This window comes from Limulus polyphemus, unplaced genomic scaffold (assembly GCF_000517525.1).
Source record: "Limulus polyphemus unplaced genomic scaffold, Limulus_polyphemus-2.1.2 Scaffold39, whole genome shotgun sequence".
NCBI lineage: Eukaryota > Metazoa > Arthropoda > Merostomata > Xiphosura > Limulidae > Limulus > Limulus polyphemus.
Genome location: NW_013665649.1, coordinates 209,283 through 226,489, shown reverse-complemented (window position 1 = coordinate 226,489; position 17,207 = coordinate 209,283). Strand labels below are relative to the sequence as shown.

Below are 17,207 nucleotides of genomic sequence, written 5' to 3'. Positions count from 1 at the left end.
CAATAATGAGGTATTACAGAATGACTTGGATCAACTGGCAAGTTCAACATATATATGGTAAATTACCTTAATTATAATAAGTGAAAAATAAAGCACTTAGGTTAATATAATTTGAATCACATATAATATATATGAGACACTTAAGTGTATATAAGGGAGCATTTTCAAAAATGGAAGGAGGTGGGTGGGGGTGCCACAGTGTTTGATTTATTGCATGAGCAATATCTTAGCATATTGAAAAGATAAGAGGCTCTTATTTTATATTTTAGCTTGTCAATATTGGTAATTTGAGTTTCTAATTCGTTTGAAACTATAGACTTAGTATTCTGACTTCACAAACATCTAATTTGAACCAGTGCTGCATTCAACATACCATGTGACACACAAAAATCGATGTTTATCTGAGTTTTTTAATATTTGCTTTTACATTAAGAAACTGAGTAATACATAGTACTAAAATTTGTATTATAATCTACAGTTTGATACCTAACTTACTGACATAAATTCATGAAATTGTAGTACAATAAAATTTTGAATGCTAGTCAACAAACAAGATGACATGGCCTTTCACCCATGACCTGTCTTGAAAGAGTTAATACAAATAAAGATTCACCTGGATAAGCCTATCATTGAATATTATACCTTAAAAGGAATCTTATATGATGCAAAACTATATTTATGTAAATAAGAATCCTAATTCTGACCAGTCACAAAATTAGAAGTAAAAGTACAGGTTCAGTATGACATTACCAATTGTTCAGCTGGAAATAAATGCAGAGAAATGCAACTAGAGCGAACAAGTGTTATCCAATCATCCTTCAATATCTGTTGGATGCTCCTTCATGAATATAAATTATGCAAAACTGAAGTGATGTCTGGAGCTTTTTTTGTTCTAATATGTGAACAACCTGGCATGACTATATAAATAAGTGTTTATGGGCAAGATTTCTGAGCAAAACCTATTGACTCTCTGATAAACATTTCTGTACTTTTTAAAACATTTCAATAAGCATTTTGGATTATTTCTATAAATTTATTAACAATTTTGTTTTTAATGAAATCCCTGTTCTATTTTCAGGACCTAGCATCCCAAATAAATAGGCCTCACTATTCTGTTGTAGAAAATAAAAGATTTCTACCGCATTTAGATTAAATTTCTATAAAAAATAAACATGCAGTATTTATGCAATAAAGTAACACACCAAAAATATTACATTCTGTGAAGGTATTTACCCATAGATGTAGGAAAATTTGTAAATACAAACACCAAGAATTAAGTATGTTAATTATTGTAACACAGCTAAGTATTGTAATAAAATTAACTTCAGACAAGTTTTCTTTTACCAACATCTTTGTTCTGCAAGAGCCTCTTCTTTCTGTCTGTTAACCACTATAAAAAAAAATGAAAAGTCTCAGAAAACATTTATAAAATTCCTCAACATACTGAAGCAATCTTTCTTTCTCAAGTGTATTTGTACATGTTAAAGAGTTCAACAGAGCAATCATGAAAGAAATTAACAATAACTTAAGAGAACTGAAACTTTTATGTTTTGTCAGACTGAAGATATAAAAAAAAAAAGGATGACTGGAATAAATAAACAATTGAGGTGAAAAATCCAACACATCTCACTATAGTGGAAAAAAAAAAGAAATACGTATTTTTTCAGTTATCTGTATACATTCCCATTGATGTTACTACAACGAGCTACAGCACTGGATGTAGTATTATCATTAAGATAACTTTCCCTAAGTTTATCATCAAAATTATTTTTAAAAAAACTTGCCTAGTTCATTAGCAATACAGATTACAAACCACTTGTGAGAGGTCCAGTCATCCCATTGCAATACCAATTTTTAACTGTGATGCTATAAGTACAGTGCTTCTGTCACCAGGGCATATACACATACAAAAAATATGTGCAGATTATATCTTTACTGGACAGAAATATGGATATTAGAAGATATATTTCAAAATTTAAATATTCATTTGTACATCATAATTTTTAAGTCTGTTTAAAGTTTTGAGATATCCAATGATGAAAATAATAATAAAAAACATAAGCAATAAACTTAATGGAGTCACAAAGAATGACTAATGGCAACTAAGTAGTGAATTTACTAATGTAACAAAACATTACCACAGAAAATATTCCAAAATTTATATGTTGTACAATGCACTAGTACTGTGTACATCAGCTCTCTGTTGTACACAAAGTATTACACATTGTTTTCATGGTGACATATAGTATATCAACATGCAACTGTGGAATTTTGTTCCAATTGTCAAGTTGTACTCCCTACAATTTAACCAAGTCATGTGTTCACCTTTTGACCTTCTTAGTTCTTACATAAGCTACAAATCTCACCATCACATTTGCTATATATTTATCTTGCTGGAAGATGAATCATGCTCCTGAGGGAATGGCATGATAGTCTGGCAGTACTAATCATTTGTCAGCCAAACTTCTACTGATCTCCAATCATGCTTCACTACATATGCTATACATTAACTAAAATATTGTTCTCCTTTCCATTGTCAAACAAACTGTCATTGATTTACAAAACAATTCAAACTTGAATTCTTTTTAAAGAGCACAAGTCTTCAGTTTTGCTCATTCCACTATTTGTAGTCTGATTTCAACTTAGTTCTTGAATAACTACACATTAATTGTATCTTACTGTTCTTAAGGTAACATTCTAGCCTTTATTTACATAAAGGTCATTGATGAGATCTGTACTCAACTGTCATCTATACAGCACAGAAAATTCTCCAAGATATTTATCATCACATTTAGAACTTTGTTTTTCTACCATGGCCACTTATATTACTAAAAAAAAAGTTTCACACACTCTCTTCAGAGTCTTGTATACAGCTCCTACTAAAACAAAGATTCTTGATACAATCTTTTACATAGAGTATACTTGACCAGTCAAAAGTTTGATTTCTATACATTACCATGCAATATTTCATTCTTGGAAGCCATGACTGAATTACACTTCTACTACTACTCTTGCATATAGTATGATTATCTGTATTCTTATAGATTTTATACTATTATGACACTTTCCAATCAATTGAATGACAGCCAATCACAATGAATGTAAACTATAAATCTATGAATATGCTCTGATTCATTTCATTTTCACACAATAAAGGGGTAGCATTCTCACAGTATATTCCTTCCATAAATATTTTTCTTTAATGTTTATGTACTTATTTCCAGTACTGTAATTCTTCAAAAACCAAATTTAAAATACTAATTCTCACTTTGTTCACTGTCGCACATCACAGATCACAAATCTAATGGCACCATTAATTAAATGGGAAAAATTTGTCATATGTGTATATTCTAAATTGGTTTCATAAGGTAAAGTATTCAATTAAAATTATTTGAAGTAAGTCTTGTGTTAAATACAGTGTGGATTTTCTTTCTCTGTGAACACAAGTGTGGAACATTTGCTAACTCGAGGCTTTTGTGATAAAAACATCCTGCCCAGTATCAATGTAGATGGTCAGTGATAAAGCAAGTGACACTGTATATAATGTTTACTCAATTTGTATTACCCAATCTAAATCATGAGGTTTTCAACTCAACTAGCATCATAGTGTTTAGTATTTGGAAAACATAATACTGCTTCCTGATGAACACCTCAATGTAACACCAAATGTTACAATATCATACTTCTGATACAATATTCTGCATTTAGATAGTAAGTCTTACTGTTATTCTGATTCAAAACTTCCACTTATTTATTAACCTATATTCTATCTGCCATATTATTGCCATAAAATGCCTTCTTTCATATTTCTGAAGTGTGTGAATATTTTTATTTTGGCTCTCCAGACTTCCCTTTATAAATTATAGTTCATTGCTTTATATAGGTTTCCCATTTTTACTTAACTCAATGGTTTCCAAACTTTGTGTTGATACACACACTAGTGTGTCACAGAAAGTTTTAAAGTTCGTGAGAGTTCCCCCAAAGAAAGAAAAATTAATAACATAAAAAACTCAACAAAAAAAATATTGCATGTGGGAGAAAGGGTGAAGCACACAACAAGGTAAGTGGATTAGGGTGTCATCAGTGAAAAAAGTTTGGGAACTACTGACCTAACTAAACTATGTTTACAACAGTAGGTTCACACAAAAAATCGAACACACTGTAGTAACACTAACAATATCGTGTTTTTCAACTACTAGTACTACTACAAATTACAATGTTCCAACTTCAGTTGATATGAAACATTTCGTACGATATAGTATATTAATTATTATATGTCAAATTCTGGTAGAGATGAATGGCAAATCAAAAACCTTTCACAAGTTGAATATGGCAGTTACAAACTACAATTTACAAAGTTAATCATGTATACTGCACGTCTGAGTCTATGAGTATGACTCTGAGTTATGTGATTGTGATGCCACTGAATTTCCTAAGTGTAAAAATTAAATATGACTTTATATAATTAATAGTCCACATTTCAATACTGTTTTAAAATAAGTAATCTATCATGTCATACCTCTGGTAACGACTTTCCTGCACTTAGGTTGTAAATCTTCACATCATTGGGGTTAGAAACTTGCATTTTGTAAAATTTGATCTTTATAGTTTGAACTAAAACACGTTTTAGCACTTAATGAAAATTGATAACAGAGTCATCTAGCGTTCTCAAAATCGTCTGCATTTTTTGAAATAAGTTCTGAAATATTTATATATCCCAGTAACTTGGACTCGAAGTGCTATATGTAAGAATTGGACCGTCATATAAAAGAACAAGAAAAATCGTTATTGATTTTCTGATGTTGTGCAACATTTTTAGCCGCTGCCTAGCGGCTCATAGAAATTAGAATGGCTCATAGTTCCGTCACCTCTTGACTAATTTGAGATCTAATTACAGTTTTAGACTCAGGCGGTCAAACCCTTCCGATTGATGTATTTGAACACGCCTAAAGTCTCATGAATTAATTTATTGTAAACTTGCCTAAAATAATTTCAATTTGAAGGTATGCTGGTAGAGATCCTAATGTTAATAAAATCGAATCGGGTATACGCGCGATATATATATATATATATATAAATATAGCTAATACAAAGGAGAAAAAAGGATTTCATAGATTAATCTATTGTTACGTCTCCGTTCGTTAATTAACTTTCCGTAATTTTGTTCCGACGAAACTTCAGCGACACAAGTCCTTTCTAAAATAAAACTGGTTTATTCTTTCCGAATACAACTTTATCGATATACTTAATTTCAACAGTCGCTCTATAACAAACGCTAGAACGTCTCACGTGCTCGTGCTCGACAATACTCAATTACACACTCTCTGACTGCAGTTCAATTACTCATTACCTACACATTGTCCCGTCACGTTGTGACCATCTTATATATACCAGCCTACCCCAATCTAGTAATATCCCGACAATTCACGAAAGTTCGAGAAAGAAGTGATACTAGTCACGTGACCTCGCTGACACAACAATATTCTATTGTTAAGTGGGTATTTTAGTAAATATACCGCCAACTCCAACCTATGAAATAATAAGAAATTATATTTTTCAGTGAACTTTTACTACAGCCACATTCACTTGTAGATCTAATTTCAAATAATAAACTAACTTTTTAAACATAAACTCTGAAACAAAAGTAGGCCTAACTTACTCATAAAATTACTTGTAGAATTCCACAGCTGATTGATCAAGCATCTAAATAGCGGAATACACACGATAACTCTCACTAGTAACATTGAGTAACTTTTCTGACACTGTGTCCTATCCTTATTTCTACATACACCAGAAATCTTCTCCAATATTACCTCATCATGAGCTTTCTAGATATTGCATCATCATCATGATTAGCAGCTCCCTCTAGCAAACAAATAAATTATAATGTTGAAAATATAGCTTACAAGAATAAAATAATTGTGAATTCAGAACAAATTTGAATTACAAAAGAGTTTAAAATAAACAAAGGAAATGGTGATATCAAGACCGCTATGTATTCTAAAAATCACTAGGAAAATGGTCCTCAGAATTTGGAAGTTAATCTTTTAATCAAAGGTTTGATATCACTGTAACAGCACTTTTAATCTTCTTTCCTTCCGACCAAATAGTTTAGTAAACGAACAAGACTGAATAGATCAAATCAGATAAGTGAGTTCTCAGCAGCTGTTTCTAGTGACAAAGGAAATAATAATAATAAGCAAAGTCCCAGTTTATTAGCAAGACGAATTTACTCGATAATTCTGAAAAAAACACGAGTACACGAAAATGAATATCAGTTATGAATCATCGTAATTTAGTGCTATTAAATGGCGTTTAACTTTAATAACTTAATTGTTTTTTAAGCCATATTTTAGAGTTTTAACAAACTTTTCTCAGAGATTTTCCACGAATTCACAAATAATTCAAAGAAAATTACGTGACAAAATTAGTTGAAAGCAACTGACAAACCTTAAAAGGTATATAATAATAGTAATGATAATAAAACAGTGTCTCCATATCGTCGTATTATATACATTAAATTTCCATATATACATGTAAAACATAATACTAATTCCAAGTGTAATTTATTTGTAATGTATATATATATTACATTGTATATATATTGTAATTACATATATATATAAATTATTATAATAAACAATTGAATTTCATCCATATTTTTTGTATATTAAGTTCTGACTCAGTTTAGGGAGAACATCAAGCCTTATTAAAATAACCTTAGTGCAAGCGTTCTTTATCTGTTATAGATACGATTTCTTAGAGTTTGTTACTTTTGCTTCGACTTGTGCCAAACAACAGAACAGTTACAATGTCACTGGAAGTGATCACTCAATTAATCAAGTCTGGAATCTTGTTATTTCTCACAGTTCAACGATCTCAACATATATTATACGATAATATGGTCAACTTAACGAAAAGACAAATCTAATTTCTTATTAGTTTTTTCTTGATAACTTTGGTATAAGATTGACAAAACGGAACAGTTGAACGAAGGACACATCCTTCTTTCAATCTATACTAAGGAACTTACACACTACTAATAGAACAAAAAACAATATATAGCTACGAGGTTTTAAGATAACCATGGTAACGGCAGACATTGCGCGCACATAACACATTTAAAGATTTGTGATTTAAAATTTATAAAAAAAATCAAGTTTTATTAGAAGGGCATAAATACCACAATATAAAAACATTGTAAAATATAGTGTTTCATTATGTTTTGTAAATAAAGATAAATATCTTATTGTGGTGTTAGGCTAAGACTTTTTTAAAAACCAGAAATAACGCTAGCCTAATCAACAGGCATTAATCAATCGTATTCTTTCCCAACAACGCTAGACTTTATTTATCTTAGCTTATTCTTCCTTATGTCCATTTTCTCATTTCTGTTTTTCACTTTTTAAGAATTATAATTCAATGTTTTCTGCACTTACATATTACTATTTCATAATTCGTTTCCCTTACAATTTCCACCCTCGGCAAATGCATATTATTTTCAGGTACACTGAGTTCCCTTAAGGATACAGAACTTGAAAACATTGTATTAAAACGAGTTTGGAGCCTCACCACGCCATTACAGTCCATGTCGCCACGTCCAGTTATTCTTTATCTGACGACCGTAAATATTGACAATAGCCATGTAGTACTGTTTCCGTTAGAAAAGACTCCTTCATAAAACTGTTACGTCTAAAGCACATCCCTTTTCCCAACTGATTTCCATTATTCATTTTGTGAGCAATAATTTCCCAGCACTCCTTTCAACAATCCGATCACACAGAAATTTATAGGCGCTGCGTCCGGAGACTTTACCAACATGTTTTCCTGTAAAATAGCGATAGCATGAATACCCGTTTCATTCTCCAGCTGTTAGAGTTATACTAAGGTTGAACAGATTTGTTGTGAAAGCAACGTGTGTACATGTGACTTGTGTTGCTTCTCTATACGGGGATCCTTCTTGATTATGTTGCGTGGGACACGTGGAAGGCTTTTGCCACTAACCTCTATGTTTATGTATTCTAACCTATTAAAATACGCCACATTCTTCTTACTATGGGTGGGATGCGACTTGTTGCAGGTCTTTTTCCAGATGGTGTGTCCCAAGTTTATCCATATTATTTTGTTTTCTAATGCCATTAAGAAAACAGGATATCTCCACCTTGAAAATTATAAAACTTTACATCTCTTTATGGTCTGAGTGTATGCATATTTTGTATGGAAAGGGCTATTAAATACCTTTTCCGATAGCGATCACTTTTTGGTGGCATGTGGCATCTTAGTACCAATGATGTGCAAAGCAAGGTCAAAATGTAGTTATGATACATTCGTTCCACTGCTACTTTATACTGCTTATCACGTAACTTGCTGGTTTGTATGTACAAAATCACTTTAATATAACGTACTCAGCCCTCTGTAATCGAGTAAGATCCGCAGAATAATTGAAGATTCGATCAGGAAATGTATTACAGAGGAAATGTGAATATTTTGAGTTTGACTGAGTTATAAAAAGGTTTGTTTGTTTGTTTGTAGTTAAGCATAAAGCTACACAAAGGGCTATCTGTGCTCTGCCCCCACGGGTATCGAAACCCGGTTTCTAGCTGTAAGTCCGCAAAAGAAGGAAGGAGACTGGATACAATATATACAAAGTGAAACAATATACATATTTATTTTTGAAAACACAATCAAAGGTTGTACACATATAAAAATGCACAAACAAGCACACATGTTAACATTACAAGGAAAAGAAAATACGCTCAAAACGGCCTGTTTGTACTTATTATTATTATTTTCTTGCCAGCCTACAACAAAAAAGGTTTGGTATATTATACTCAAACCTTTTGTAGAATACTAAATACGGTACTGGGAAGGTCGTATGGATATTGAAAAGTCGGTTTGTTTCTTCTATATTTTACATAATTTAAAATATCATAATTCTAGTGTAAATTATGTTATCATTACCCCTTGAAGGTAACCTTCTTACAAATATCTGATGTTCCCCTAAAAAGCTTAAGTATAGGGTGAAACAGGAATTACCAGCCAATAATAGATGAACATTAGATGATTGTAACATGTAGACACTCAATGCTTTGTACACTATACAAACAGGGTCTTTAGAGAGCCAACCTGTATATTATGTATGAAGTGAAGAGTTAAAAAAAAGATCCGACGGTGTAATTAAAGCGATGTTTTAGACGTATATGTCATATTTGAAAAGGCTGCTTTTCTACTGGTAAATATTTATATGCGCTTAGTGGGGATTGTGTCTTAGTCTAGGCAAATATTTGCTCATTGCTATGCATTATATATATATATATAGAATTTTATTACACAGAAACTATAAATGCTCACTATATTCTCAAACAAATCTCCATGACAATCTCCAGCTGCAGCTTAACATTTTACATCTCGAGCTAATGTGATCAAATAGTCAATAGCTATAGTAAATCATCATGAACGTATCAGCTGGCTATGTATATTATCATTACAATCTATAAATTTAACTATCATATAAGTTAATCCTTTGCCCATAGTTGAGCATAAAAATAGCCAGCAAACAAGATACATAAAAATTGGGAACTTAAAAACCTGTAAAAATTAGAACAGAAATGCTATTCTTTCCTAGATGCTTGCGCTACCTATGTCATTATTAGTTAATCCCATCAAAATATAAGAAGGCTGTATTCTTAAGGTATCAAATGACCCCAGTATAAAAACTGCCTAGTTTCACGTGGTTTGTTCGATTTTACAGAAATATTTTCCATAGAGAAGATGCAGGTGATACAGTGAATGATTAAGCAGAGTAAGTAAATAAGACAAAAGAAACTTCACTTCTTTGACCAATAATCTACAGTTAAAACTACATAAACTCGTATGCATTAAAAGTGTGCAAAGTTAAATAAAGGGATTACAAAACACTTAGTATGCCTGTATACTTCAAATCCTTACTCTGCTTACCTGCTAAAATTGACTCTGGTTTTAAAATAAAGTTAAGTAAGAGAACGACAACAGAAGATGATGGAAACAGTTTATGTAGTCAGAGAGACTAGAAACTGTGGGTTTAAACATTATTTTGGACTATAGTGGCTGTATAACATCAAGAAATAACGAAACTTTAGCAAAATGCTATGCTATGCTATCATACTTCAGAAAACGTTTGATTCATATGACCTCCCAAAATAATATATATATATATATGTAAATAACGATATGTTTATATCAAGTTTGGTGATATGAAAATAGGTCTCTTGCTACTCTTCCTATTTAGCATGATTTAAATGTTAGTTTTTAGTATATAGTTTTCATATAATTAGTGTTTTCACAAACTCTTCATGTATTTGTCCTAAAACAGTTTGTAGGTTCTGGTGTAATTCAATAAAATTGGTGTAACATCTTGCCCTCAAAACTTATTGAAATTATATTTAGCACAGAAAATGCCTCGTTTTATTATTAATTATATTATTCTTATATCATTTGATATTCTGTTTCGTAAGAGAGAAGTCTCATTTAACTTCTCTACATAAGTATACAGATATTAAATTTATCTCGATGTTGTATGTTTCGTATACCAAGCGTTTCTTTCTTATATTCTTTAGAAAGGAGAAAATTTTTTTGTTCCAGACAGTTTTCAAAATTGTACACACTTAAATGCATTGGCGTACATGTTAACGTACAGTGAACCAGCTTTGGAATGCATTGGCCTTATTATTGTGCTTAGTCACAAACTGTTAAGCGTAATTCCCCATTGGATCCTTCAATATATGTTGTGGCTGAAGAATTTCTTTGGGCTTGTACTAATGTGTTATCTAGTGCTCCAGTTGTATAATGGTTTAGAAATACCTGAAGGCTGTATTTCCTGTTTTATGTATGGGAATGACCAGGTGATTTGGCCTGCAAATGCACTTTGGAATATTTAATATTGTCCGAATAAACAGTGGCTGATTCTAAGAGTTTAGTCTACATTTTTACATGATTATCTTTTTCAACAGTAGAAGATAAAATTGTGTCATAGTTAACTGACCAGGAGCAGACTGGAGTTGTCACAGTTATACCAACCAGAGTTGTTTTGCCGTTAACAGACAGAGAACACCAGTAGAAAGAGTACGTGACCTATAGTTCTGTTGTGGCACAATGAAAGATAAAGTCCTTAGTAGTTATTTCAGCCAATTAGTTTTGGTTACATAGTTACCATAATCAGGGCTTGTAAATAGTGTTAGCTTACCCTATATTAAACTCTGACAGTTAAATGGATGAGTTAATTTTTTATAAACAAAGAAGAGGTGAGAAGATATATAGTAAATAAGTGAATACTTAAACAGTTAGAATTTAATGTAGGATAAGCTAACATTCTTTTCCCAAGCCGTGATTATGATAAGTCTGCTACAGAAACTAGTTTGTTTTAGTAACTAATAAAGACTCTTTCTTTTATTTTACCAAAAAACGCCTTTCTTTAAATTTTTTACTTTCAATATACATAGCACAATATGCCTGAAAAGAAATTAATAAATGGGCTATTGGAAACAAATGAAGTCAGTTTGAATCTTGAGATCGTGCAAAACTAGATTATAATGTGTTCGATATGGTAATATATCATCTGTTAATTAAAAACAAGGATCACATGTCCATGGGAACACTGACTCCCTTGAAATCAATACGAACTAATACCATGATGTTCTGGGTGTCCTGACCTTGTGCTGGACACCACAATATGTGATACATTCATGCAGCCATAAGTCATTTGGGGTGTAGAAAAATCAAAAATTCCCCTGACATTCAAGGAAACAGATAAAGACTGCTTTCTTAAATATTTAAGGCAGTTAGCTGCCTGAAATAGATGGTCTTATGGATGTAGCTGCCTGAGGTTGAGCTCGGATCGCCCAGCACTTTATTTATTTAAATCATTTGGATGATGTCCAATTTAGTAATTGGCACACAGTTATACCTGAGTTTCCCAATGTTTCGATCCGGCACAGAACTGATGTATTTATCAAGTTGAATTGAAATCTTGAAAGTGAAGAACCCAAGCGAATTTGATTTCTTTTGAATATAATCTGTGTTGATTATATAGAAAGACACATCCTACAATTGAAGCTGTAGATAATAAGTGTATCCTCGTCAATACGCTCACTGAAAGTCTCTCAAGTGAGATAATGTGGCACCATATGTACGTTAGAAACTTCTATACTTCAACAGAGCCTGTTTCTGTGGCAACTTGCTTTGAAGTGGTTTGAAGCCAGTTACATTAGAGGAAGAAAGCCAGAATGATATCTATATGGGCTCCATTCCAGCCAGCATGACCTGCACAGGTGTCCAACCCACGAATTCTGTGCCACAAGGACCTATTGGTGGTTTACAACAGCCACACTAGATACCAGAGATTAGCCAGGGCTTTACAGGCAACCCCATAGTAGTTGTGCCACAGAAACAGCATGTACCTCGTCCCAGAAATACCTCTACTATGGATAGGATGATATGATAGGTGGAGAATTTTAAGTGAAATAGCGTATATCTTGATCATAAGGAAAATAGAAAGGATGTGTAGCCGTGTTCAGTTATATCAAACTCAGGCCAACTCTGTAATACATATTCTCTGCTTGTTTACATATGTATCTTTCTCCTCTCCTTTGTACTCTCAGAGAACTTCAGTACAACTTGAAAATGGCATTTTCCAGATGAAGGACTCATTGACAGGAACAGAAGGTAATCACTGAGGAAAGATTACAATTTCCAACTTTGGACTGCATTGATCTTATTATTATGCTTAGGCTCACATTGTTAAGGGTCATTCTTTTTTGACACTTCTGAATCTTTCTATAGGTGGTGTGGCCGGAGAATTTCTTTAGGTTTGTACTTTCAGCTTAAAGGTGCATTAGAATTACTAGCAATAATTTCAAGCGTGGATTATGTAAAACTGGATTATGATGTGCTTGCTATGGCAATATATCATTCTGTTGACCAAAACCAAGGACCATGTGAACATATAAGTCCCTGTGCACGCACACCAATATAAGCCAGTATTCATAATGTTGTGTTGTGAGTGTCTCACCATGTGTTGGCCAAGATACCACAAGAGGTGATGTGTTTGTGTAGCCATAGACTATTGGCGAGAAAAAACAAACAAACAGATAACTAATCTTACATTTAAGGAATGATTGACTGTGCCCACATATAAATAAAGTATTTTATTCATTGTGAAACTCTGTTTCCAGTTAGGTCAAACTAAGAACGCGAAACGCCTGGTTTATTATTAACAGTTGTTACTTTAAAACCATTTGTAACTCTGTTTTACAAACCAAACCTTGTTGAATTTCCTCACAGAAGTATACAGATGCTAGAGTTAGCTCAATTTGAAAAACTCCAACCGATGAAACAAAGCATACTTATCTTTATAGAAACAACATATAAAACACATATATCATAACTAGAAACGAATATAGATAATTAATATAGTGTCCTTATGCTATTATTCATAAAGATTAAAATTCATTGTTTCATCAGTTGGAGTCTGTCATAGATCTCTTACCGAACTGTGAATAGCACATAGGCCAACAAGCTAATTTCAACAGAAGTTGTTTGTTCAATTATTTGAAGTATTGAGTGTGGGGAAAATTCAGACCTTGACATATTAAGCTCAGTCTGTAGTTTAACAGGATGGATAAAACAGACTATCAGAGATATGCTTTTAAAATTTATCAATCGTAACCGAACTGACTGGGAAAAACATTTGCTATACGCCCTAAAAGCATACTGTGCAACATAGCAAATGTTGACTGGCTGTTCATAACCTTACTGATGTTCTACCAAGAAATGCTGCCTCCAGCATATGTGATTTATGGTCCATCACATCGTAGGTACCCATAATATTATGTGAAATGCTTGAATTCTGGAATAGTTGTCGCACATTAATTTGCATGTAAATAGTAGGATATATATATATATATATATATGCTTTTTGTATGGTAAGAACTCAGTTAAGCTGGACTGGTCCTTATCTGTTTTCATACTGCTCAATCCATCAAATTATAAGCTGTACTCTTCATATAGCATGCAAAAATGTGTATTGAATACCCTTAAAAACTAAAATTATAAGTCACTGATGAGCCTCTTAAGCACTTGTTGGATCAAAAAATGATGGCTGAGGAGATTAAAGGGTCAGAAGACAGTAAGAACACTGTGTTCTGGAATCTTAATTAGCTGATATGGAAGAAACTGCTGTCAGTACACATCTGGCTGGCTGTAAGGAGCCTTATGAAGAAGTATGGCTGAGGAGATTAAAGGGTCAGAAGACAGTAAGAACACTGTGTTCTGGAATCTTAATTAGCTGATATGGAAGAAACTGCTGTCAGTACACATCTGGCTGGCTGTAAGGAGCCTTATGAAGAAGTATCAGTGGAAGAATGAATATTGTGATGTTTAGCTAAGATACAAGCATAAACCTCCGGATAATTATGGCTGTGGTTAATTTCCTTATTATTAGTAGGATAATTTGTTGATCAATAAACCAACAGCCAAAAACGAATGGTGTTCCTTGCTTTCTAAGCTATCTAGTGGTGGTTCACAGAAGAATATCTACAGAACTTGTGTGGTACCTACTTGATTATAGTACGGCTGGACAGCTGATGTCACTAAAGTAGTACCGAAAACATCAATATTTCAAGTGACTGGAAATTATTGGTGGGAATTTTAATGTGTCGTTATGCTGAAAGGACTTTATCATACTTGCTTCATGAACACCCAGGGGGGGGGATTATGTAGTGAACATTGACTAACCAATGTTTGTGTGAGAAACCACTTGAGCAAACATGTGTGCATGCATTTGCAAATGTAAGTAGCATTAATACACAAAGCCATACCTTCAGGCATGAAAGTCCCGTATAGCCGACTTCCAGATATACAGTAAAAGGTTGTTCTTTTGATCAGCTCAGGAAATAAATCAAGCTGCGATATATTATAGCGAAAAAAATCCTTGTATCACTAGATTTTGTAAGCATTGGCTTGTTTAATGGATTAACCAACGTATAGTGATCGATACAACAAGTTGATAGTTCAACTGCTGATGTTTCTAGTTGTTTAAGATAGCAATTGCGATTTGGTGTATGCTTTAGTGGTCAGCACAAATACTGATCTAGGCTGGGTGAATAAAGCGGAGAAGTCTTAATACGACTTAATTCTGCTTCTCATTATATGTATTTCGTGATGCTGAAAGAGAGTTGAGTTTATCAGTTTATAGATGGTAATATTAAAGTGTGGACATCGGGACATAGTTTGTAGGAGTTGTGACTTAGGTTGTCGTGGTTACCATACACGGGTAATTAGGTAGTCTGTTGCACATGTATTATGACGTCACATACGAATTTGTTCATATATGTTGTGTTACATAGAGAATAAAATACTCAAAGAATACAATGGTCAAAAAATAAAGAAATAATTCGGTCAGAACGTTAAGGTGTTTTTTATGGAAGTAGAATTGTGATTACCAGCTTATACTACATCAAGGGAAGATGTGGTGTACTCGATATGTACTCATTGGCTAAATTGATAAATTCAATTTAACTTTACATATTTTATTGTTATAATAATTATTTGTATTCGAAATTAATGTTTCTATAAAACATTATCAATGATAACAACAAACAAAAAAGGCTCATGGCAATAAAAGGGCTTGTAGTAACTAACGCATATACAGGATAATGTTATTTACAACAGCAGATGATACTACCATACTGATAATGTATGTAAGGCCTAAACTGGTACATTTTACCTTGACAGGTGTATACACAGCTGTTTAATAAGTACTGGCATGTGTTACAGAGTTAAAAAACTCCGCAGAACGTATTTTTCTATTTAAATCATTTAATGTAAAAATTATGGTTTAAACGCCCAAAGAAGATGAAGCACCAAAAAACTCAGAAGAATAAGATTTATAATACAATAATTTAAACATAAGATTGATTTCAATTATCATCATTAGTTAATAATCATAGCAATACGTTTGGAAGAAAGAAGTAAAAAATGTTTTATCCAAAAAATAATAATAAAATTGAAAAACTTCACGAAAACCTAATAAAAACATACGATGGTCACTAACCTCTAACTTAGTTGTTTTTAAAACTCCCCAAGAACTTCGAAATGTCTACGTATGTCAAGCTAAGTAAATGCATAAAAATAAAATGTAAAACGATACAAACAATTTGAATTCACGCCACCAGCCCTCGTAAACGTTCGAAGTATTAACTACATAGTTAAAACAATGATATCAGGTCATAGTTTTGTTGCTAAGCGACACAGACGAATGGAGCATTACCAAAAGACAACTGGCTTTTATGTATATTAGGTATATAGACACAAATAGAAATTCTAAGAACTTATGAGTAAAAGAAAATAATAATATATGAAAATAGGTCAACCACACTATATCTGCCATATCCAGTCCCGACGAGGCCTTTCATTCGATACCAGGGCATGTCAGACTGGCTGGAATACAACAGACATAATATTAATCTCGGCACCATTCATATAATCAGTTGCATGAAAACAATTGTTATGATGTGATCTATATTAATTAATGAAGTGTAATTAGAAAGAGAGAGAAAGAACACACTTGCAGCGCAAAAACAGAAATCGAGATAAAATGTCTTACTGTCCGTAACTTATGGCTTTTTTTTTTAAGTTTCAAATTATTTATATCATCATTATATCACATTTTAAAGTACAAAAAAATGCAGTTGTAAAAACAACTTCACAAGAAAACCAAAATTTAAAAACTTTATAAATTTCAATTCTGGGATTGATACAGAAAAGCGTTGTGTATAATTTGATAATGTAACATACCTTTATCCAAAATAAACGTTTCTAGATTCTCCAAGTATATCAACTATATAGGATAAACTCATGGTGTTTGACTTATCCATTACTAAACCAAATGTCTGTAACACTCTATATCAACATATAGTTTGATCTCACGGTGATCTAAGTCGTCTTCCATACCATCTTTATATTAACGTCATTTCAATTTAAGAATTCTTTAGAACAATTTTAAAGTAAGTACTCGACATTACAGAGACCAAGTTGATATTTATACTAACAAAAATACCTGAGTGGGTCGCTTGCACAACATTATATATATTGCCATAGCAACGAGAGCAACGTACATCTCCAAGGACGTAGGTTACTTAATGAGCGTAAGGTTATGTACTTCACTAAGTTTT

The 17,207-nt window shown here is 32.5% G+C and overlaps 1 protein-coding gene across 1 annotated transcript in view; it reads right to left on the bottom strand.

The window, feature by feature from the left end:
* Nucleotides 1–4,765, bottom strand: part of LOC106461531 (nucleolar protein 10-like) — a 51,354-nt gene extending 46,589 nt beyond the window's left edge. Inside the window, 2 exon segments of the mRNA XM_013921366.2 lie at nucleotides 1,345–1,390; nucleotides 4,520–4,765. Of these exon segments, the coding sequence (XP_013776820.1) occupies nucleotides 1,345–1,390; nucleotides 4,520–4,585 (112 nt within the window). The 5' untranslated portion in view covers nucleotides 4,586–4,765.
* Nucleotides 4,766–17,207: the final 12,442 nt, after the last annotated feature.